This window comes from Macrobrachium nipponense, chromosome 38, assembly GCF_015104395.2.
Source record: "Macrobrachium nipponense isolate FS-2020 chromosome 38, ASM1510439v2, whole genome shotgun sequence".
NCBI classification, from domain to species: domain Eukaryota; kingdom Metazoa; phylum Arthropoda; class Malacostraca; order Decapoda; family Palaemonidae; genus Macrobrachium; species Macrobrachium nipponense.
This window is the reverse complement of record NC_061098.1, coordinates 15,490,018-15,515,682: the sequence shown is the minus strand read 5'-3', so window position 1 is coordinate 15,515,682 and position 25,665 is coordinate 15,490,018. Positions and strand designations below refer to the sequence as shown.

The following is a 25,665-nucleotide window of genomic DNA, read 5'->3' as shown; positions in this document are numbered from 1 at the left end:
TTTCAGGGTGTGGTTAGCTAAAGCCAAAAATATCCAGTTTTGTTACCCGTTACGTTTGTGTATAAAGTCTAGCATTATAAAAAAAAAAATGAGGTAAAAGGTTTCTCTCTCTCTCTCTCTCTCTCTCTCTCTCTCTCTCTCTCGCCAATACATAAAGAAAAAGTGAGGTAAATCATTAAAACTTCAAACCAGCTCTCTCTCTCTCTCTCTCTCTCTCTCTCTCTCTCTCTCTCTCTAGGCTAGCTAAACTACCCTGCCATGTGTGAGAGCAAATCTCTCTCTAATCTTTCAGGTTATCAACGTGGCCAAGAAATATTGTCCTCTAAATATAGATAATTCTATACCGGTCGCGTGTGTCTTTGACGGCAGCTATAAATTTGTTAGGCAGTATACCACGGAGTCTTCTTCTCCTTCTTCTTCTTCTTCTTCTTCTTCTTCTTTTGATATATCAGCTTTTCCGTCGACTCCACTTTTGCGATGAACGAAGGAAAATGAGTGTTATTGGTGTACGTAAAATTACACGGCTTTATTGTTATTATGGTGAGTGACGAATGGCAAGGCGCCAGGAGATGTTGAACAAAGTTATTTTATAAAATCGGTTTTGCTGTGAATGGTTTAAAATGAATATCTACGTTTGTGTCATTTCTTTGTGATATGTATGTATGTGTATATATATATATATATATATATATATATATATATATATATATATATATATAAAGTATATATACATATATAGAAATTGTCATAAGTATTTACGTTCTCTCCTCTCTCTCTCTCTCTCTCTCTCTCTCTCTCTCTCTCTCTCTGTACGTGTATATATAATATATATATATATATATATATATATACACTTACACATTATTTAAAATAAATCACGTTCATTTCCCCCACCAACTTTCTCCTACCTTCAAGCCAGTTACGGAACGAAGCAATATCTAATTTCTGACCTCTCTGTGCTATCTTAATTGCTTCACGTTCAGCGTCTAACGATTCCCAACGATCGTTTCTTCTTGCGCCAGTGCGCCCTGCGCCCCAGCGGGGTTTGTTGGGGGGTGGGGGATAGGGGGGAGGTTTTGTGCAATTCTGCGTGCGATGGTAAACTCTATCCGTGGCGCAAGACTTAAAGGGAGTCTAGCTTTTTTTTTCTTCTTTTTTTTTTTTTTTACTTAATTTCAGGTGAATTATGTACTAGATTTTTCCTTAAAGGACGTGGACTGGTAAATTTTTTTTTTTTTCTTATCATTTCTTTCGTTTTTTGATATCTTCTTTTTCGTATATCCACCTTGAACGCTAATCGCGTTCGTTTATTTAGGGATAAAACACCTCCACCCCCACTCTCTCTCTCTCTCTCTCTCTCTTTCAGTATATATATATATATATATATATATATATATATATATATATATATATATATATATATATATATATCTATATATATATATATATATATATATATATATATATATATATATATATATATTCATTAGCGCATTTACATATACAAAACACATCACTCAATGTATCCCTCGTGTTAATAACGATTCGAAACACTTCCCAGCACGTACTGTACTAGCTCACACCACACCTACACACACACACACACACACACACACACACACAAACAAACACGCGTTCTGTATACTACTACTACTACACTTTCCTCCTCCTCTTTCTCAAGCGGATGGATGATGATGATGATGGTGATGATTTCGTCACTGGAGAGATCGCCTCGTCTGTCCACCATTTCCTTGTATAACCTTCACCTTCGGTCGAATGCAGGGAATTTCTCTCTCTCTCTCTCATCTCTCTCTCTCTCTCTCTCTCTCTCTCTCTCTCTCCTCTCTCTCAGTGGTGGTCAGGATGCATCGCAACTGCATTGTCCTGTGCTAATGTTATATGTATGTCTATATATATATATATATATATATATATATATATATATATATATATATATATATATATATATATATAAAATTGTGTGTGGGGTATTCTTTCGAAATATAGCCACTCTTGTACGCACCGTACGTAATGCACATTATTTAAGATATAATTTCATAATTTCGACTCAAAATCCATAATTTAGCATTGCTGTCTTCATTGCACGTCAAATCGTATCATGTATTGTTTATTATTTAAATTTTTTTCTATTTTTAACTCACAATCTATAGTTTCACATTACTCTCTCATTGCAAGTCATGTATTGCTCATTGCTTTTATTGATTATTACTTTTATTATTATTATTATTATTATTATTATTATTATTATTATTATTATTATTATTATTATTATTATTATTATTATTATTTACACTGTCTATAGCTTCACATTGCTCTCTCTCAGTGTCAAGTCGTGTCATATGTATTGCCTATCATTTAAAAGCCTTTTATTATTATTATTATTTTTGTTACTTTGTCTATAATTCCACATTGCTCTCTCTCTCAATGTCAAGTCGTGTCATATGCATTGCTTATCATTTAAAAGACTTTTTTTTTCTATTATTATTATTTTTAACTCTCAATCTATAGTTTCACATTGCTCTCTCTCAATGTCAAATCGGGTCATATGCATTGCAATATTTTACAAAAGCCTTTTTTTTTTTCTTTTATTATCATTATTATTATTATTATTATTATTATTATATTATTATTATTATTATTATTATTATTATTATTATTCTAAACTTCGCATTGCTCTCTTCATTTGCAGGTCAGGTAGTGTCCTCGGAGATCCTGCAGGCCTCCGAGGCAGGCTGTCCCATCGAGATGCACAAGATCAGCATCGAAAAATGCGACGAGATGTACGACAAGGAATGCCGGGGCGACAAATTCATGCCCTTTCAGAGGGCTGGGTACGACGATTCGACGGGGCAGAGCCCTAACAGCCCCCGAGAACAGGTAGGGTACTAGGGTATCATTAGATAGTATCTATGTATATATATATATATATATATATATATATATATATATATATATATAATATATATATATATATATATATGACTGGTAAAAATGTTCTGTAACAACAGGAATTCCATCAATAAAAGGAGCCCATAAAAAACACCAAAATGTAGAGAGAAAAGTACATATTTCAGAGACTGCTGTCTCTCTTCAGGTATATAATGAGCTCATCATACCTGAAGAGAGAGACAGCAGTCTCTGAAATATAGTACTCTCTCTACATTTTGGATGTTTTTTATGGGCTCCTTTTATTAGATATATATATATATATATATATATATATATATATATATATATATATATATATATATCTATGAAAAGGAGCCCATAATACATAGAAGTAAGTCTCTGACATATATATTACTTTTTATATTTTGGCGTTTTTATGTGCTCTTTTTATCACATGGAATTCTGTAGTAACAGATTATTAGCAGTCATGTGTCACACACACACACACACACACACACACACACATATATAGATATATATATATTATATATATATATATATATCTATATATATATATTAATAAGGGAATTTCATTTCACCTCGATAGATTCAAAATCGACAAAGTTCCATTTTTCTCAAGGAGGCAATTATACGTATCGATTCAAACAAAAGAAAAATCCCTTTTTATCCTCCTCAAATTTCCATTTTTCTCGAAGAAAAAATTTTATGTATCGATTCGAGCAAGCAAAAAATCCATTTTTATCCTCCAGACATCAATGCAGGAAATGACATGGGACGTAGTGTCCCGTGAGTAATGCGCTTTCAGGATATCATATATTTCAGGGTTCCTAAGGGTAGCGTTCACTAGGTCCCCGAACTGTGTTCAGCCCAGTTCTAATTACGTGCAAATAACACGTTTCCTTCACCTGCGACCTGCCTGCTGAAGAAACATGGTGGCCTTTTGGCCCTCCCAAAATTAGGAATGCAATTATTATATTCTTTGTTCTAATGCAGTATTTCAGCTCAGCAGTTGAGGGAAAATTACCCGGAGCCATTTCTTCGTTCTTGGATGTTTTCGCTTTGAATATTGGCTGGAAATCGGAGGAGCAAAGTTATTTTCACTTCAGTTTGCGTCCGATTTTTTTTATTTAATGCTTATATCCTTGTTCATTCAAACCTATGTGTGGCTGAGGAATTAAAAGTACGTTAACGCGGTATGTTAGTTATGCTGGAATACAGCATACTATGAGATTTGGCTGGGTTTGATTTGAAGGCCGCACACATCTATCATTGTCTAGACATCAATCAAATATAGTTCCTTAAACACACAATTATGTCATTCTCTCTCTCTCTCTCTCTCTCTCTCTCTCTCTCTCTCTCTGCAATTTTTCCAAATCTATTAACTTCCCCCAATATCGTACGCTGAATCAATCTCTCTCTCTCTCTCTCTGCAATTTTTCAAGATTATTAAGTTCCTGCAATATCATACGCTGAATTTCCCTCGTATTTATTCTCTCTCTCTCTCTCTCTCTCTCTCTCTCTCTCTCTCTCTCTCTCTCTCAGCAATTTTTCAAAACTTCAATATTAACCTCCTCTTATTGTATCGTACTGCGTATTCTCTCTCTTTCTCTTCTCTCTCGCTCTCTCTCTCTCTCTCTGTCTGTCTGTCTCTCTCTCTGCTCTTCCTGTTTTTTTCCTCTCCTCCTCTCTCTTCCTCCACCCTCTCTCTCTCTCTCTCTCTCTCTCTCTCAGCAATTTTTCAAAACTTCAATATTAACCTCCTCCTTATTATCATACGCTGTATCTCCCTCGTATTATTCCTCTCTCTCTCTTCTCTCTCTCTCTCTCTCTCTCTCTCTCTCTCTCTCCTCCCCAGCAATTTTTCAAAACTTTAATATTAACCTCCTCCTCTTTCTCCAATATCATACGCCCAATCTCCCTCGCGTTATCACGATACAATACATTTCATTTTCCGCTATAAGATGTAATTCCTTTCTGTGGCGTAATTAGCCACTAACCCCTCCCCCCTCTCCATTAAATGGCCGAGCAACGGGAAAAGCGAGACTTATCCCCGTGACTTTCTCTCGTGACTTGAGTAACGACGTAGGAAATGGATTCGGACGCCTCCCGCGAAATGATGATGAACAGCCCTATCGCACAAAAGAATCACTGTTTTTCGTTTCCTTTCTTTTGGTCTTAATGAACGTAGCCACTTGAACGGGGAGGAGGTCAGACTATAGTTGTGAGTGTACGTGATGTGCAATTTATTGCAATTTGCGAAACGAAACGTAGAATTGAGCAATCTTTTTGCTAATTTGGTAAACATTGATATTATTTATTCATTTAAGGCATCATTATTATTATTATTATTATTATTATTATTATTATTATTATTATTATTATTATTATCTTCATTCAGAAGATGAACTCTACCGAAGGGACCATCGTTTAAGACTGAAATTATTATTATTATTATAATAATTAATATTAATTATTATTATTATATATTATTGAAGATGAACCCTTATTCATTATTGGAATTAAGCCCACATGGGGTTCCATTGAACTTGAAATTCAAGCTTCCAGAGAATATTTCTCGTACCTTTAATAACCATCTTTCCATAAAATTAATTCTTTCTTATACATTTTAGCAGGTGGAGATAATGTATATGTATTATTGTATCTATATTTTTATGTGTACAAAGGCGTTCCCTTCACCTTGACCCGATCACACCCTTCATTGCCTCCAAGAGAAATATTCATTGGCATGCAATGAGAGTCAATGGCCGACATGCAGTTCTTTCCACTTTAACAAATGGGTCTCCTTAGGGCGCACTGCAAGATTTTCGCTATATCGAGTGGCCTCGCTAAAACGGGCTGGATTTAGCAATTTTTCAGCGCTCCCCCCCCCCCCCTCTCTCTCTCTCTCTCTCTCTCTCTCTCTCTCTCTCTCTCTCTCCTCCCTCTCTCTCTCTGTCTTTTTTTCTCTCTATCTTTTCTTCCTTTTTTTATGCTTGCATTCCTAGCTTAATTTTGTGTGGGTACATAGTAGTTGGACTTTTGTAGCGATGATTGTATGTGTATATATATATTATTTATATGTACGTATATATATATATATATATATATATATATATATATATATATATATATATATATATATAATATAGTATATATATATATATATATATATATATATATATATATATATATACATATATATATATATATGGGATTATATATTATATATATATATATATATATATATATAATATATTATGTATGTATGTATGTATGTATGTATGTATGTATATATGTATATATATGGTATGCGTGTTTTCACATGAAAGAAATCACCGAAGATAATAGCAAATTCAAAAAAAAAAAGGAGATCAGCCACTAGCAAACAAAGACAAGCTAAGATAATAAAAAGACCAAAATGTAAATAAATGATTAAAAGCACAAGGAGGAGAAATATTCTCCATCTTCGCCTGAACTTTCGAGATCCGGAGATCACCCTTCTCAAATATCAATCTCCAAAATGGACGAAAACACTGGAGGAACCAAGATCCCACCTTCGAGTCTGCCTGGGGTTTGATGTTCACGTCGGTGATATACATTGACGGCGAAAGCCGCACCAAACAAAACAAGTACGCCCATCATTGATTGCTTTCGTCGCTCTAGCTATGGTGTGGGGTGGAGACGATTATTGATATCGCGAGATTGTTGTGCTTTGCGAAAGCAGGGCGGGGGGGGGGGGGGGGGGGTGGGGGGGGGGGGGTGGGGGGGGTTAGGAGGGGGGGGGGGGGTAAGGAGGAAAAATAGGTTTTTGTATTTGTTTGTCTCGTTGTGTTCGCCAAAGGGAGGTGCGCGGATTGAAACCTGTGTTTTGGTAGGGGCGGGCAGTCTCATACAGATTATATGACATGAAGAATGAATGAATTTAATAACCATAGTAATCATTATCATTAGATAACATCTAGAGATGGCTTAGCAAGCCTAATCTCACATATTTTACAGATATTTGAATCATGGAAAAGCCTTAAATAAATATAATAATAATCAATATGACTAGAGAACATTTAGAGATGCTTCGGGAAGTCTAATCTCCTATATTTTACAGATATTTGAATCATGGAAAAAGCCTTAAATAAACATAATAATAATCATTATCACTAGAGAACATTTAGAGATGCTTCGGGAAGAACTGGGCGGATAGAAATATAACCCGGTTGTATTAGAAATCAATTCTCTAGGTTTATTCAAAAGAAACAGTTTAATGTTTTGCGTCTTTCTTATGTTGTGTCAGTTGCATCGTTCCGTATTTAAGGGCAGGTGTCGAGGGATAAGACAAATATATGAGAAAAAATAAATAACTCCACGCGGTAGATATGATGACAGATTTGTGGTTAATTTGATCTCTATCCTGCACGTACATTTTTCCCTCAGCTTACGCACGCACGTACGCGCGCACGCGCACATCGTACGAAAAGACATCGCGATGACTTATAAAGGTTATGAGACCGTCGGAAAGGGGCGGACATAATTAACTCGTTTGTGGTCTAGGCGGTCGGCGAGCCGTGACGTCATTGGTGCTTCTTGCTGTGTACGAGAAGCGATAGCCCTTTTTTTTATTGGATTTCTTTTTCAGAACCCTACGCTTAGCGCTTGCTGTTTGCAATTAGTGGATTGGTGTTTTATTAGAGGGAGAGTTAATTAAACTAACAGGTAAATTGCTAGCGTGAGAGACTCGAATTCTTTGCTTGGATGGCTTTGTAGTCTGGAGCGAGTTTTACTTCGTACTGTTATAGGCGCCAGTGGAGAAAGAAAGAGAGAGAGAGAGAGAGAGAGAGAGAGAGAGAGAGAGAGAGAGAGAGAGAGAGAGGTAACACCGGAGCTCCTTTCCCGTAGACCGTCGATATAACAAAAACAAAAAACAAAAATAAAGGAATGTCTGGCAACAAAGTGTGAAAGCTGAAGAATTGAAAGTAATTTTTATTAAAACGCTATATTATTATTGTTTTATATATTATCAATTCCATTTATATTGAAACGGTATATTATTGCTGTTTTATATTTTATAAACTCCAGTTATATTAAAACTGTATATTATTAATGTTTATTATTATACATTCCAGTGACCCAGTATAGGTATCATTCCTCTATTTATTTTAGTACACCTTCAAAGACATTGAATCACTTCATTACAATCCGCACTACTTAGATGACCCACAATAGGCAACATTCCTCGCTTTCTTTGTAAAAAAAAAAATAGATAAAAATAAAAATAAAACCTTCAATTCATTTAACGCTTTCCTCACTCGCAACCCCCATTGCTCACTTAATTCCTATTACTCACTTAATTCTGAACTTGACGGTCGACACAATTTGAAATCGTGGAAATCAACACCTTTAAAGCAAGTCTCCTGTCTTGCCTTTTTCACTTTCGGCCTTGTTGCCTGTTCTAAGCTGAAACCTTTTGAAAGTTCAGTTGTGATTGATCTGCCCCGTTCGATTGTTCCTCCGAGAGCTTTGGATGGCCAGGCCTTCTCTATAAGGACAGGCAATCCTGTAAGATGTTAACAATAGCGAGAATAGATGGATACAAAAGCCTTCACCAGATTTGAAAACTAAAGTGACGTCATTTTCCTTCTCTTTTTCTCGCCCTAGTTGTCGTTTTTACCACTCCTTTGAAGCGCCTCAGTGGCGTGGTCGGTATCGTCATTGCTTGCCACCTCTGCGGCAGCGAGTTCGATTCTAGGGCATTCCATTGAGTGGTCAGAGATGTGTATATTTCTGGTGATAGAAGTTCACTCTCGACGTGGTTCGGAAGTCACGTCAAGCCGTTGGTCCCGTTGCTGAACCATACTGGTTCTGCAACGTAAAAACACCATACAAACAAACAATACTATTTCTTTGGAACTCTGCTTGCTAGTAATGATTCTAGTATTAGCACGTTGGAGAATTCTGTCATTAAGGGGAGAGGAGGTCCATTCTTGATGTTTTTTCAGTAAATAGGATGTGTCTTTCTCCTCCCTCAATAAGTTGTTGTATCCCTACTTTTCATCCAGATTCTTCTCCATTTATTCTTTTTTCTTTATCCAGATTCTTCTCCGTTTCTTCTCTTTTTCTTCATCCATTTCATCTCTATTTCTTCTCTGTTTCTTCTCTATTTCTTCTTCTATTTCATCTCTATTTCTTCTCTGTTTCTTCTCCATTACATCTCTATTTCTTCTCTGTTTCTTCTCTATTTCTTCATCCAGATTCCTCTCCATTTCGTCTCTGTTTCTCCTCCCTCCGTTTCTCCCAGAGGTCTCTCAGACTGAAACCTTATCTTTACCCCGCACGCGACTGGAATATCAACTCTGGACTTTCTTCTCGTTGACAGCTGATTAAAAGTCCGGACGCGTAGGTTACCCGACCTAAGAGTGTGAGTATAACAGTAAAATCGTTAGGCGGGGGCGGGACGGGGACGGGGACGGGGGAGACCAGGTAAATGAAGGGAACTTGGATTATTGAGTTCCATGAATTTGTTGGTACGATGTCGCTTTTGTTTGGAAGGCGTTCTTACGTGATTGGGCCTCTCTCTCTCTCTCTCTCTCTCTCTCTCTCTCTCTCTCTCTCTAAGCTGATCCTCTTATATGTTTTGTTCAACTTTAGGAAAGCATAAATGCTATGGATACATCAGGCATTATTATGAAAACAATAAAAAAACACTGGTATCTTTTCTGGAGAGAGAGAGAGAGAGAGAGAGAGAGAGAGAGGGCGTCGCTAGTCGAAGCTGCTGGTGCTAGAGCGGAATTCTTGTATGCAAATCCTGGAACATTTCCTGACTTCGAAATGAGAGAAGATTGTCTACACCTCTCCGATTCAGTTATGTCTTTTTCGGTGCTAAGCGGATTAAGAATGAGGTTGTCGGCCCGATGTAATAGGGCGTCCTGGTACTCCATATTTATTATGGATTTTCTTTTTTTTTTTTTCTTCTTTTTTTATGTAAGGGTTGGATATAGTATCGTTCTCATAAGCGCTCCATATTTATTTTGGATTTTTTTTTCTTTTTTTCATCTTTATGTAATGGTTGGATATGATATGGTTCTCATAAGCACGACTCCATATTCATTTTGATTTTCTTATTTTTTTGTATCTTCTTTTTATGTAAGGGTTGGATATAGTATGGTTCCCATAAGCACTACTCCATATTTATTTTGTATTTTCTATTTTTTTTATCTTTTTTATATGAGTTTGGTATGGTATGGTTCTCTAAGCATTACTACATATTTTTTTTTTTTTTAATCTTTTTATGTAAAGGCTGGATATGATATGTTCTCATAAGCAGGTTAACAATTAAACTAATTGTTTTGTAACTTTTTAAGTATAAGAAACACTTGTTTTTTTTTCAGTGATGAACATTACTTGCCGATAATAACATAACATTGAAAAGAATTATCATTTAAATCTTCCAATTTGATTTTAGTGTAATTTCGATCATTTCAATGTTATATGTACACGTATTGTAAAGTGAAATGTATCTTGGATTATTCCGATTTTTTATTTGATTATTTATTTTATTTATTTATTTATTTTATTTTATTATATTTTGTTTATTTATTTTTATTTTTGAATGAACAACCATCGCACTTGTATTGACAATCTCTTAAGAGTTCGTTCGAACACAATATTTCTCCCAATTAACTACCACTACTATTCGCCCAACGCTATCTTTTTTTTCTTTTTTTTTGTGAACCTCTCTCCTCTTCAGGAGCAGCCGGTGTTGATTCTATCACCTGTGGTATCTGTAAATCCTCCCTGTTGGGTCAATTAGAATTGTAAGCGTTCAGCACCCCCTCCCCCCCTTTTTTTGTGAAGGAAGCTTTTTTTTCGAGTCGAAAGTGTCCATATCTACTCCAGATAAAGGTTACTAGTGTTTTTCGTTGGTTTGATTATGGTACCTGATGAAACACCCCCCGCCCCCCGCCTCTCTCTCTCTCTCTCTCTCTCTCTCTCTCTCTCTCTCTCTCTCTCTCTCTCTCCCTGTGTTCACATCAACTCCAGATACAAGTTATCTGTGTGTTTTGCATTGTTTTGATTTTGGTACTAGATTAAGCCTCTCTCTCTCTCTCTCTCTCTCTCTCTCTCTCTCTCTCTCTCTCTCTCTCTCTCTCTCTCTCTCAAGACTGGCTGCCTTTGTTGTTTATTCCAAAGGGTTCTTTGACGGGAGAAATACATTCCTACTAACTTTGACGTCTCTGTCAAATTTTTTGTCTTGCTTTGTAAGTCACAGCTGTGAAAAGTGAAGGTTGGTAGAGAAAGATTGGTTGCCAATTGATGCAACCGCTGCTGCTGCATCAAGAACAACAACAACAAAAACAAGTTAAGATTGTGGCCTGATTTGCCTGTAATGAGATGGTCAGGAGTGGGTAATATTCCTTCTTAGAAGAGAACTTGAAAGAGAGAGAACCCGTCCAGAGAATGTACATTATACGCTGCGTGTATAATGTACACGTAATGTAAAACGCATTTGATTAATGATAGGGTAGCCTTGTCAGGTTGCAACGCTCTTTAAGACGCTGAAAGGGCTGGTATAACTACATCGCCTCGATGCTATCTCGTCCTTTATGGCGTTTTGCTTATGGTTGAGTTCAGCCTTCCCGCGTTCAGCGAGTCTTTTTGGCGGGAAAGCCTTGAGTCCTTTTTGGCGGGAAAGCTTGGAGAATGGCGCTCTTATATCTAGGTGATGAAACGGACCGTTTTTATGAGTATATGTATAGACGTTTCAAAAGGGTCTCTTGATGGGGGTTAAGTTGGTGCCCTTCGTGCCATGGGCACTCGACTTAAAGTTAGAAAACGAGGGGTTGAATCAATCATATCTCTCTCTCTCTCTCCAGCCTCTCACGAGTTTGCCCTGGAGGCTGACGCTCACGATTCTAGTGTTATGCTTGGACAAATTTGGTTAATTTGGAATACTTACTTCTCTCTCTCTCTCTCTCTCTCTCTCTCTCTCATCTCGTAAGTAGCCATCTTGCTTGGTGAGTCGTACCCGCGTGAAGTCAGATTAATCAACAGATATCACAAGTTTAACATACGACTAGAATTTGAGAAATATCTAGAAGTGTTCGTGAACTATCGGTGATAAGATTAGTGTGAAAATAGTAGGATAAAGCGTCTTCTAAGTTAGTTTATCAAGTGTAATACTAAATCAGAACAGATGGCAGTAAGTTCCAACTGCGGGAAGAGGTGGCGTAATTTGGCGTGTCTAGCAGATTCGCAATACGATGAGGTAGCAGGAAGGGAACTGGCATTTCTCGTCTATGAAATCAGCAACAGTCCTAACCAAAAAGATACAAAAGCATTCATAGATATATTAGAAGGATATAATCCTTCAAACTGGAACAAATCTAATGAAAACATCTTGAAAATAATTGAAGAAGTTCCAAATAAAATCCAAGTGGTCAAGAGACTCATAAAGAAAATATACATAAACCAACATATTCCGACAAAGAAAATGAATAAGGTGAATCTTGTGAATATCCTAATTGATGCATTAGGAAAAAGAATGCCAAAAGCATGCAAACTGTGTAAGGTTTGGTATAGCATAGTCAATCCACAAAACCTAATCAGAAAATGTGCTGCATGCAACATTCCGACCCATCCACAGTGTGCTGAGGGTAATACAAGATTTGAGAAAAGATACAAGAATTTTTTGTTCAACATGTCTATCATGGATAGACAATGTTATTAAATCAAGATTGAATGTACAAATAGTTGAGGATGAAGAAGAAGAGGAAGAGGAAGAAGAAGAAGAAAAAGAAGAAGAGGAAAACGGAAGAGAAGTAAACAAAAATGAAATGACAGAAAAAAATAAGGAAAACAAAGAACAAGATAAAAGTATGGATGCAGAGATACTCATTGATACTACATATGAGGCAATAAAGCCAGCATACCTACGAAAATAAAATAAATTACGATATGACAACAGAAAAGCAAATCCCGAAGAGGCTCTACCCAGATCTATACAATGACGGGAAAGAGTGGAAAAAATAGACAAGAAAGACAAAATCTGCAACCTTTTGAAAAGAGGGAATTGCAGATTTGGAGAAAGATGTTACTACAAACATCCTAAGATATGTCAAAACTATGAAATATATGGTAAATGTGCCATACTTAGATGGATATGGGATGATTGCAGAGATCTGCATCCAAAAATATGTAAAAACCTAAAGAAGGAAAAGGATGTAAGTTCGACAAAAAATGCAAATATATGCACCCTGTAGCCATGAATCATAATCAAATAAATAACCAACCAAGTAATAAATCCAAAATAAGAAAGAAACAAATAAAGAGAGAAATCAAGAATATCAGGTAAAAGAGAAAAGCAAACCACCAATGAGGATAATGCAGAGGTGTCAGCAAAAAATTTCAAAGCATCAGCTCCGAAATTCTACTCAAGAGATAATAACAGTATTTATTATGCAAGAGGATATTGCAGAAACGGAGAAAATTGCAGATTCAGAACACAAAATGAATAATTATGATGAAGGAAGATCAAATATTATGGAAAAGTTGGATTTTTTAATGTCAGAATTTCTGGAAATGAAAAAAAGAACAACATACCAGAACAGGAAAGAGACATGGGAAAAATCCTTATTACTACCAGTATTAAATGAAGGAGGAGAAAACACGCAAACCATCATAGTGATGAATGCGCAGGGTTTAGTTACGAGTAACTCAAAAAGAAAAATAGAGTACATTAGAAGAACTAACCCAAAATGAAAAGAAAATAGATAATAATGAATATAAAGTTGAAACCTGGTAATTCCCAAGAGACTGGGAATGATGATCAAATAAAAGGGTTCCAAACTTATAGATCAGATAGAAAACAAAAATAGGAATCAAGGGGGAACCGCAATATATGGGAAAGACAAAAAACAAGGCAAAATATATGAGAAATATAGTAACTCAGAATGTGAACTAATAGCGGTAGAATTTGAATCTGAAAAATTGATGAACATAGTAATATATAGACCTCCTAATACTAAAGAGTTTGACTTAATAATTGAAAAATTGGATGATATATGTAGAAATTACAAGGACCTGGACTATTCTCCTATCTGGTGACTTCAACTTTCCTTTCGTAGAATGGAAAGAACGAATAGGAGATTGTGGTTGTACTTATACATATAAAAAAGAGAGTAATAGTAGTGCAGAAGATAAGAGGCAATTTGAAAAGCTATTAGATATGCTACTAGAATACAACATTCAACAAATAAATCACCTGCCAACAAGAAAGGAAAATACTTTAGACCTAGTATTTGTGAACGAGATGAATTATGTTAAAGAAATAATAGTTTATAATGCGAATATTTCAGACCATAATGTCATAGAATTAACAGTTCATTCCAAGCAAGTGAAAATAGAGATAAGCAAGAAATGAAAAAGTGGGAAGGATATGGAAAATACACTTCCTACAGTAAAAATATAAAATGGTCAGAATTAATGAAGAATTAAACAAAGATTGGGATAACATTTTCGTAAGTTATGACATAAGGGTAAATACGGAGATATTATATAAAAATATTGGAGAAAAAAAATAGTGGAAAAATATATATACCGAAGAAGAAAAGTAAACATCATTCATGCATACCAAGAGACAGAAGGATCTTGTTCCAGAAAATCAGAAAGTGGAAAAAAGGTCTTGCAAAAGAAAAAAATGCATGGAAAGTTATAGAACTAAAAAGTAAGATAGAAAATGCAGAACAAAAGATTATACAATCAAAAGAAAATGAAAAACGGGACTTGGAAGAAAAAACCCTATTAAATATCAAGCAAAACCCCAAGCTATTATACTCATATGCGAAGAAGATGAATAAAAGAAGAATAGAAATAGGCCCATCTGAGAATTGAAGGGAGATTAACGAATGAAAAAAAGGAAATTTGCAACATACTGGCAGAACGATATAAGAGAGAATTCACCCCTAGAATAGATAATGAAGATAATGATATAGAAGTAAGGGAGGAAAATAGTGAATATTTAGCTGACATAGATATTAATGAAGCTGATATTGTGCAGGCTAATTAAATGAAATTAAAAAATGGAGCTGCTGCAGGGCCTGATGGAATTCCTGCTATTTTGTTAAAGAAAGTAGTTCATTCTATCGCAAAGCCACTTGCAATATTATTAAGACAAAGTGTAGATACAGGCAAGATTTATGATGAGCACAAATTAGCATATATTACCCCTACTTTCAAAAGTGGATCAAGACTAGAGGCAAGTAATTATAGGCCTGTGAGTCTAACATCACATATTATGAAAGTGTATGAAAGGGTAATGAAGAAAAATATTATGAAACATTTAATAAAAAATAATTTGTTTAATAAAGGAGGACAACATGGTTTCGTACCCGGAAAAAGTACACAAACCCAACTGTTAGTCCACCGTGAGAACATATTCCCAAAAATATGAAAAGCGGAAAATGAAACAGATGTGGTTTATTTAGGACTTTGCAAAAGCTTTTGATAAAGTAGACCATAATATTAGCGAAGAAAATTAGAAAACACACTATCGTGGATAAAGTAGGAAGATGGTTAAAAGAATTTTTACACAACAGAAAACAGATAGTTATTGCAAACGACGAGAAATCGGATGAAGTCAAGGTAATATCCGGTGTGCCGCAAGGTACGGTGTTAGCTGCAATACTGTTTGTTATTATGATTGAAGACATAGACAATAATGTGAAGGATTCGGTAGTGAGTAGTTTCGCAGATGACACAAGAATAAGTAGAGAAATTACTTGTGATGAAGATAGGAACGCTCTACAAAGAGACCTTAACAAAGTATATGATTGGGCAGAGGTAAATAGGATGGTATTTAACTCTGATAAATTTGAATCAAAAAATTATGGAGACAGAGAAAGAAAGCTATATGCATATAAGGGACCTAATAATGAGACCATCACAAATAAGGAAGCAGTTAAAGACCTTGGTGTGATGATGAATAGGAACATGTTTATGCAATGATCAAATAGCAACTCTGTTGGCAAAATATAAAGCAAAAATGGGAATGTTGTTACGGCACTTCAAAACAAGAAAAAGCTGAACACATGATTATGCTTTATAAAACATATGTTCGTAGTCCCTCTTGAATATTGGCAATATGATATGGTACCCACACTATCAAAAGGATATTGCACAAATAGAGTGTACAAAGGTCCTTTACAGCTAGAATAGAAGAAGTTAAGGACCTAGACTACTGGGAAAGACTACAATTCTTAAATTATATAGTCCTAGAAAGGAGAAGAGAACGCTACATGATAATTCAGGCATGGAAACAGATAGAAGGAATAGCAGAAAATATCATGGAACTAAAAATATCAGAAAGAGCAAGCAGAGGTAGATTAATAGTGCCCAAAACTATACCAGGAAAAATAAGGAAAGCACACAGGGCATTAATCCACTACGCACCAGCATCGATAATGCAGCGTCTATTCAATGCGTTGCCAGCTCATCTGAGGAATATATCAGGAGTGAGCGTAGATGTGTTTAAGAATAAGCTCGACAAATATCTAAACTGCATCCCAGACCATCCAAGATTGGAAGATGCAAAATATACCGGAAGATGTACTAGCAACTCTCTGGTAGACATTAGAGGTGCCTCACACTGAGGGACCTGGGGCAACCCGAACAAGATGTAAGGTCTGTAAGGTAAGGTCTCTCTCTCTCTCTCTCTCTCTCTCTCTCTCTCTCTGAATGCACAGTAAAACCTGCTCCTACAGATAAATGAGTACACGATGTCTCCTCGGATAGACTAACAAGTCTTTGAAACATCCTAATCCTTGTAACTCTCTCTCTCTCTCTCTCTCTCTCTCTCTCTCAACACTTGCCGGCTAGCGAGGCGTAATTGTAAAAATTTTTTTAGAGAGGCCTTGGTGATAGGCCTAAAACCGTGGTTTTAGGCCTACGTTAAATTTATTCAACAGTTACTTGTAGGAGGCAAGCGGGGATTGGGCCTAATGATAAATAAAAAGCGAGCCTATTTCTGTAGGTAAATAAAGACGCCGTTTTGAAACCGCAGGTGTGTATAGGCCTACAGGTAGAAACTTGGGGAAATTCAAGGTCTAATTACGCATGGTAATTACATAGTATTTTTCCCACCGTTAAATGATTGTTAGTCACGTTTTTAGTCCCCTTCTTAACAGAGTTGCTTGTATTTACTTAGCTTTCCTCTCCCCCTCTTCATCCTTTCATTAGTTTTATCTTCCTTTCTCTTATTATTTGTGTAGCATAATTATCCTCCTTATACAAGGAACCATTGGCTGACATCACTGAAAGGCGCGCTATGAGTTTCTATGCCAGTAATTGATTTTTCTCTTCGTCAGAAGTATTGGCGGCATAATTTGATTCTCTCTCTCTCTCTCTCACTCATCGTCTCTCATCTCTCTCTCTCTCTCTCGCTTCTCCTCGCAATCTCCTCTATTCTCCTCCACGAAATCTGGGCATAAGTTCTGTCTGGCGAAGGTCGTTTGATTATTTATTTAAATTTAATTTTTATTTTCTTCATAACAATTTATATATATATATATATATATATATATATATATATATATATATATATATATATATATTGTAATGAAGAGAATAAAAATTTAAAAAATAATAACAAACGAATACACACGTATATATATATATATATATATATATATATATATATATATAATAAATATATATATATTCCCAAGGTTTATATATTCCCAAAGATATTAAACCAATTTCGTCTTACAGAAAAATATTTTTCAATATAATAAAAATTTCTCATGTGATATATTTTATTTTATGATTATTTTTTGAAATTTTTATTAAATTTTTATATTTTTACTATTTTTCAACTTAATAAACAATTCTCGTTTCATATATTTTAACGATTAATTTTCTATTTTCATTTATTTAATTGTTTTCAATATAATTTACGGTAATTTTATTTTGATTATTTTTCTTAATTTCTTATTTATATAATTTTATATTTTTAATATTTTTCAACATAGAAACGATTCTCGTTTCATAGATTATATATTTTTTTTTATTTATTTCCAACTATTTAAAACCAATTTCGTCTTAAAAGAAAAATATTTCTCAACATGAACACATCTCAAGTCACATATTTTATTTTATGATTAGTTTTCTTCATTTTTAATTATCTAATTTTTATATTTTTACTATTTTTCAACATAATAAACAATTCTCGTTTCATATATTTTATTTTATTATTTTTTTTTTTATTTTTACTTACTCAATTTTTATATTTTTACTATTTGTCAACATAATACACAATTCTCGTTTCATATATTTTGATAATTATTTTTTTCATTTAATTTTCATATGATTACTATTGTTTAATTTTTATTTATTTAGTTTTTATATTTTTACTATTTTCCAACATAAACAATTCTAGTTTCATATATTTTTACGATTATTTTTTTATTTTCATTAATTTAATTTTTTAAAATTTTACTTTCAGCTGAATATAATAAACAATTCTCATTTCATATATTTTAATGATAATTTTTTTATTTTTATTTATTCAATTGTATATTTTTAGTATTTTTCAACAAAATAAACAACTCTCGTTTCGTATATTTTAATGATTGTTTTTTTTATTTATATTAAGTTATTCATATTTTTATTTATTTATGTTTTTTTATTTATTAATTTTTTTCAACATAAGAAACAATTCTTGTTTCGTATATTTTAATGATTTTTTTTATTTTTATTAATTTTATTTTTTTCTTTTACTTTCAGCTCAATATAATCAACATTGCTCGTTTAATATATTTGATGATTATTTTTTTATTCTCATTTATTCAGTTTTATACTTTTACTATTTTTCAACATGATAAACAATTCTCGTTTCATATATTTTAATGATTATTTTTCTATTTTTATTAATTCATTAATTTTTTTTCTAACTTTCAGCTGAATTACGTGACCTCGTGGCTAGATGGCAACTTCGTCTACAGCATCAGCGAGGCCAGGCTGAACATGTTACGATCCTTCGAGAACGGCACGTTCAGGACGCATCCGGACGATCCCAGTTTGCCCCCGCGCAATCTGGAACGCATCCCCATGGCCAACAACCCAACCCCTCATGTCCTGAAGATCCTTAGCCCCGAAAGGATGTACCGTAAGTTCGCTTTTTAGGTTTCTTTTGGTTGGTGGCTGTGCTGTGCTGCGCAGGAATTGATGTACGATGTTTGTTTTTTTATGAATTTGTTGAATGGTATGATTTTTTTTTTTTTTTTTTTTTTGTATCGGTTCTTTTATTATCTTATACTGTATTTCTTCTTAAATTTGTACAATGTTTATACTTTTTTGTAATTTGTTGAATGGTACGATTTTTTTTGCATATCAGACTATTTTTAATTTTCATTATCTTATACTTTTTAAGTCTTTCTTTCTAAATTGATGTACGATGTGTATGCTTTATTTATTAATTTTTTTTATGAATTGGTTGAATGTTACGATTTTTCTATATCATTTATTTTTTTTACCTTTCGTTATCTTTTATACTTTTTAAATCTTTCTTTTTAAATTGAGGTACGCTGTTTATACTTTTTTATTTTTTTATGAATTTGTTGTCTAGTACGAGTTTTTGTGTATGTCAATTTATTTTAATTATCTTTGATAATTTTTAAATCTTTCTTTTTGAATTGATGTACGATGTTTATGCTTTATTAATAAATTTGTTGAATGGTACGATTTTTTAGTATATCAGATTATGTATTTATTTATTTATTATTATTTTTTGTTTAATGTCCAGCAACCACGTACACTGCAGATCATTTTCATTCACGTTTTTAATCTCCCCCTGCCAGTCCTTGGAGACCAGAGAACCAACCAGAATCCGGCCATATTGGCCTTTGGCATCCTGTTCTTCCGGTGGCACAACGAGCAGGCCCGCAGGGTGCAGGAGGAGAACCCAGACTGGGGCGACGAGGATATCTTCCAAAGGGCACGGAGGCGGGTCATAGCCCACCTGCAGGTGAGGAGGCTTTTTTGGAAGGTTTTTTCTTTTTTATAATTTTCATTTTTTATTTTTTTATTCATACATGTCTGTATTTCATATTTATTGAGTTATTTATTATCTGTTAACCGGTCTTGTTCGTTAGTGGTGATGGAAGTTTTTTTATTTTTGTATATTTATTAGTTATTTTTTTATTTATACATGTCCATATTTCGTATTTATTGGTTTATTTATCTGTCAGCCGGTCTTGTTCGTTAGTGGTCAGTGGTGATGGAAGCTTATTTATTTTTTGTATATTTATTTTTTATTATTTTTTAATTTATACGTGTTTATCTTTCGTATTTATTGATAAGGAAAATAGAGAAGACTGTACATAAAATTAATGGAACTGATGCAGCAATCCTTTGAATAAATAAAATAATAATAATAATAATAATAATAATAATAATAATAATAATAATAATAATAATAATAATTAATAATAATAAAAGTGAACATGCCAAGTCTTTATCTGGTCAATTCAGATCTAGATAGGATTTTGTGTTATATATATATATATATTATATATATATATATATATATATATAATATATAATATATATATATATATATATATATATATATATATTTAAATAAGATCAAGAAATTCATTCAGAATATCGCTTTGATGCGATGAAGAATTTCACTTGCTTGTTAAAACAGTTGATCAGTTTAGGCAGTATTTTCTTGGAGAGAGAGAGAGAGAGAGAGAGAGAGAGAGAGAGAGAGAGAGAGAGAGAGAGCGGCATTTGTAATTTCGAGGCGAGAGAGAAAGTGGTGCAACGCAGTAAATCAGATGCGATCAAGATTTATTCGGGGACGAAAAAAAGGAAGAGAAATATATGCAAGTGTTTTAAAAGGAAAGAGTTGGGTAATTTATAGGATGACTTACGCGATCTTTGGAGGGTCGGAATATATGGCCATTGCAAGGAGAACTTGCTCTCCACCCACGCAGTTCACTGACGCGTTTACGTGCACACACACACACACACACACACACACACACACACACACACGTAGCATAATCTTTTGTTATTGTGATGTGTTTACCCATCTTGTGCTTTTGTCATTGGCGATAAAAAAAAAATTTATTTGCCTTAGTTTTCGTAATTTCCAGATCTTTTATTTTTCTATTGTTTTAGTCAATAATTATGTCGCAAAACCAAACTTGTGCTTTTGGAGCTGACGCACAACCAAGCTGCCCACCCCCCCACAACCTCACTTTTTTTTTTTTTTTTTTTTTTTTTTTTTTTTTTTTTTTTTTTTTTTTTTTTGCTACTGGCCATATTCGTTTTTACCTCCCTCCCTCCCTCCCTCCCTCCCTTTCCCTCCCTCCCTTCAAGTTCGCCAAGAATTTGGCAACCCGTCCCTAGGCCTACATTTAGGCCTAAGCCTGAATTGGAACTGTAAATGTCGACATAAACATACAGCAGGACTGATTAAATGCCTCCTTTTTCAGTACCTCTCAAAGCTTGATAAAGATGTTAGTAGTCCAAAAAAAAAGAAAATAAAAATCTACACGGCCAATGGTCTTCGATGTTGTAGGCCTTTATACCATTGGGGGTTTGGAGGGGGGGGTCAAATGTCTTGTCTGCTAGTGTGGGTGGTTGTGCGGGAGCACCCCGGAGACTCATTTTAATTGGGCGTTGATATGTGAAGTTCTCGGGAACGGATCGGTGAAAGTCCTTGCGTGTGCGTGTGTGTTTGTGTGTGTGTCTGGAATCCCATTCAGGGTGGGATTGTAACCTTTAGGGGGGCAGTAAACCCCTTGCTTCTCTCTCTCTCTCTCTCTCTCTCTCTCTCTCTCTTTTACACCATGCTCCATTTTCGTCTCGATTCTTGTCGCTTCTCTCATTTTTATCACTCGTGTTTTATCTTATCTCCTCACATTTTTCTTCTCCCCGTTTATCTTTTGGGTCGCTCCTTATACCCATTTCTTGTCTTACTGTTTTACTATTTTACTTTTTTCTTTCAATTCTTCTATTTTCTCCTTTTACCTCCGATGTCATTTTTACTTTCCCCGTCATGTCTCTGAGGTTTTATTTTTTCACTATTTACCTCTCTCTATGTAAGTCGTCTTTGATGGGCAGTGTACATTTATGTAACTCATATTCCATCCTTTTACAGTAAATGCAAGAACGTAGCTTCATAGAAGTTTATTACTTAAAATTTAATATTCATGTTTCTAAGTTTAACTTTTTTTATGCAAAGACCTCTGGCACTAAGCAAATTAAAGTGAAAGAAAAAAGTGGGACTCTGCCCTTAGGAAAAATGTTATTATATTTCACAAACTCAAGGTCATGACTCGATCAGTCTTCCATACCACTCACTTTCAGAAAGGCTGTCTCTTCCACCATTTTTCCAATATTTTAGTGGCCAGGTCCGTCAACTTAGCCTCAAAGAATCTAGCTTACGTTGGGCAGCCTTTCCCGCCTTGCTCTCAATATCAGAAACAAGTAAAACGACAAACTGGTATTTTCAAGCCTGACTGTGTTTAGTTGAAATTCAGAACCCTTGAATCAAGCCTTCAGAGTGGAGAGTTTTTCCCAGAGAGAAATATGGCCAATAGGGCTTGGCTGGTGCTTCTATAGAGGCCACCCCAGGGAAAGATATACTGACCTTGCCTGTGGAGTTCAGCAGGGTAGAAGTCTCAGAACATTTCCTTTGTATTGTGGAGTCTTCCATACCTTAATTAACGGACGTTAGAGAACTTGATACCAAAAGGAATGTGGCGACCTGAGGGAAAGCTATACTGACCTTGCCTGTGGAGTTCAGCAGGGCAGTAGTCTCAGAACATTTCCTTTTGAATTGTAGATTCTTCCGTGCGTTAATGAACGGAAACGAGAGAACTTGATTCCAAAAGGAAATAAGGAGTACCGGTAATCAGTATGCTGCACTGGAACGTATCACTGACATTTAATGAAAACAGTGACAATGCACATTTCCCCAAATAAATTTGGGGTATACTCGTAGATTGCATGATGCGAAGGTTCATATTACTTTCCGCGTATTATTGTTTTCAATTGGTATTCCGGTCGTGGCGTTATTGCTCGCCACTAATTATTCTAGAGTTAGTTGCCGTCCTGTGTCTTCGCCTTGGTTTGACAGTCAGTTGTATACTTGACTCTGGTCTCGTCTGAGTTTAGCTTAGCTGTACATATATTCAGGTCATTTTCGTGTTTTTATTGTGGCCTTTAAAATCTTGTGGTGGTGGAATGGGAATAGCTTATTTTCCTTGAATTAATTGAAATAGTTTTAACAGCCAATTGTATATTTGTCTTAGTTTACTTGTACATATATATTCTGGTAATTTTAATTTTCGTTTTTTATTGTAGCCCTTAAAACCTTGAAGTAGATGGGAATTAGCTTATTTTGCTTGGATTAATTGAATTAATCTCGCAGAATATTATGTACTTGTTTGATATATGAAAGCATCGCGCAGCGATTGTACTTCCCAAACCGATTAACTCTTCAAGCCAGCAAGCAGCATCATTGATGACGACCTTTAGCTCGGCCCTCCCTGTTTCTCGCGAGTCACTCTTTCGGTGATGAAGTCCACGCCATTCTTTTCCCGTTTGCCTGTTCCTTCTTATTCGTTCGCCCTGTCATTCATAGTCTGGTGTACCCGGATGTGCCTGCCTCGTTCGACGCATGCGTGAGCGGGTTCTGCATCGCCGGGAAGCCTACTCACTCGGGAGAAAAGGTATTGAATTTCGTGACTTTCCACCCGTGGTTCGGCTCGTGGCTCCTCCACCACTTTTGTCCGTTCATTCCGTCAGGTTCCTCGTTTTTTCAGGCTGGCTTCGCCGGCCTTCAGCCGCGGCCTCCTCACCATTTGCCTTTTCAGTCGCGTATTCATTACTAGTCGATTGGGAGCTGAGCTACCGAAGGCTGATTCGAAACTCTTACCGTACGCCACCAATTTGTTTCTGAACGTAAGAGTCTTGAAGCGGGAAACTATTGTACGCCACTAATTCGTAAGAGACTTAAATCAGGAAATAGCATTCTCAAACTAGATGCTGGAAACTGATTTAAAATATATATATAATATATATATATATATATATATATATATATATATATATATATATATATATATATATATATAATATATATATATATATATATATATATATGACTCGAAACCGGGCAAATATCACAGGCTAAAACATTAAACATGACCGTTATATTTAGACTTAGTCGAGATATATCGCATTTGAAAATGGATCACAAAAAATCGAATATAGATCCAATGTATTTATTAATCAAACACGAACCATATCAAACGTCTTTGGGAGGTTATGGTAAAATAAGTTGACTTATCATAAAGAAAAGCTTTGAAATGTAAGGTATTCGTAAGAATAAACAATTAACATCAATTCACTTCGATGGAGTTGGTATTTTTTATTGAGGCGCTCTTGTTGTGCCCAGTAAGTTATGTTAATGTTTGGTGTTTTAGTCCCAGCTGAAGAGCTCAAGATTGTGACAGGCTGACTTGGTACTTTAACGACAGTGTAATGACGTTTTTATTTAACTCCATTTTGGTATCTTATTGGTGCCATTGTTTTAAAGCAGAATAAAGGATTAATGTGGAATCTATATCCCAACCACCCGTTATGGGTTTCGTTACTGAGAATGTCTAACACTGTAAGTTCATATATTTGGGGAAAGTATGAACACGAAAAACTAAAACCTGAAATTTCATTTTCCAAATTCTCTACAGTAGATCCAAGAGTTTTTGTTTTTTTTCTTTTAGACGTCCACTCTATATCTCCTCCTCTTCTCCCCTCTCTCCTCCCTCGTCCTCCTCCTCATCATCTCTCTCCTCTCTCTCTCTCTCTCTCTCTCTCTCTCTCTCGTTCCAATATAATAGGTAATGGAATTATAAGGACTCTCGCTCTCGTCTCTCCATCTCTCTCTCTCTCTCATTTTATATATAGTATGAATTATAGAGATATGAGAACAAATCTGAAATTTAACTTATAACTTCCTTTACAATAGATCGAAGTGATTTCAGCGCGCCTAGTCTCTCTCTCTCTCTCTCTCTCTCTCTCTCTCTCTCTCTCTCTCTCTCTCTCTCTCTCTCTCTCTCTCTCTCATTTTACATATAGCAAGAATTATGATAATATGAAAAAAAATCTGAATATCAACTTTTAAATTCCAGGTGCGAGATTGTGCGTGAGATAAATTGTGATTTTTTTTTAAAAGGAAGTAAATTGTATTTTTTTTTTTTAGCTCGCCTAGTATCTCTCTCTCTCTCTCTCTCTCTCTCTCTCTCTCTCTCTCTCTCTCTCTCTCTCTCTCTCTCTGTGGCACCCCTGGTGGTGAAAAGTAGCAGAGCATGAAGGACGCTCGTTGCAAAATAATTTCTGTCACGCGGTTCCTCCAGGCACTCCTCCTCACCACCGCCGCCGCCGCCACCACCAAAGCCAAAGTCGCCCCTCTCTCCCCCTCCCTCCCTCCCTCACTCCCCCTCATGAACCTCCTCCCACGCCTTCTCCTTCGGTACTTTCCACTCCTCCTCTTCGAATTCATGTGCAAGGGATTCCAGCCCTGTGATTATTTATTTATTTTTACCTATCGTATTTTTTTTCAATTTAGCCGTCTTCAATATCTCGCCAATACAAAGCCAAAGCCGCCCTCCCCCTTCCCTCCCCTCCCTCCCTCCCCCTCTCAGGAACCTCCTCCCACGCCTCCTTCTTCAG

General features: G+C 35.3%; 1 protein-coding gene across 1 annotated transcript in view; it reads left to right on the top strand.

The window, feature by feature from the left end:
• LOC135209655 (dual oxidase-like) overlaps positions 1-25,665 on the top strand; it is a 215,755-nt gene that overhangs the window by 96,551 nt on the left and 93,539 nt on the right. Inside the window, 3 exon segments of the mRNA XM_064242382.1 lie at positions 2,711-2,898; positions 18,874-19,081; positions 19,773-19,939. Of these exon segments, the coding sequence (XP_064098452.1) occupies positions 2,711-2,898; positions 18,874-19,081; positions 19,773-19,939 (563 nt within the window).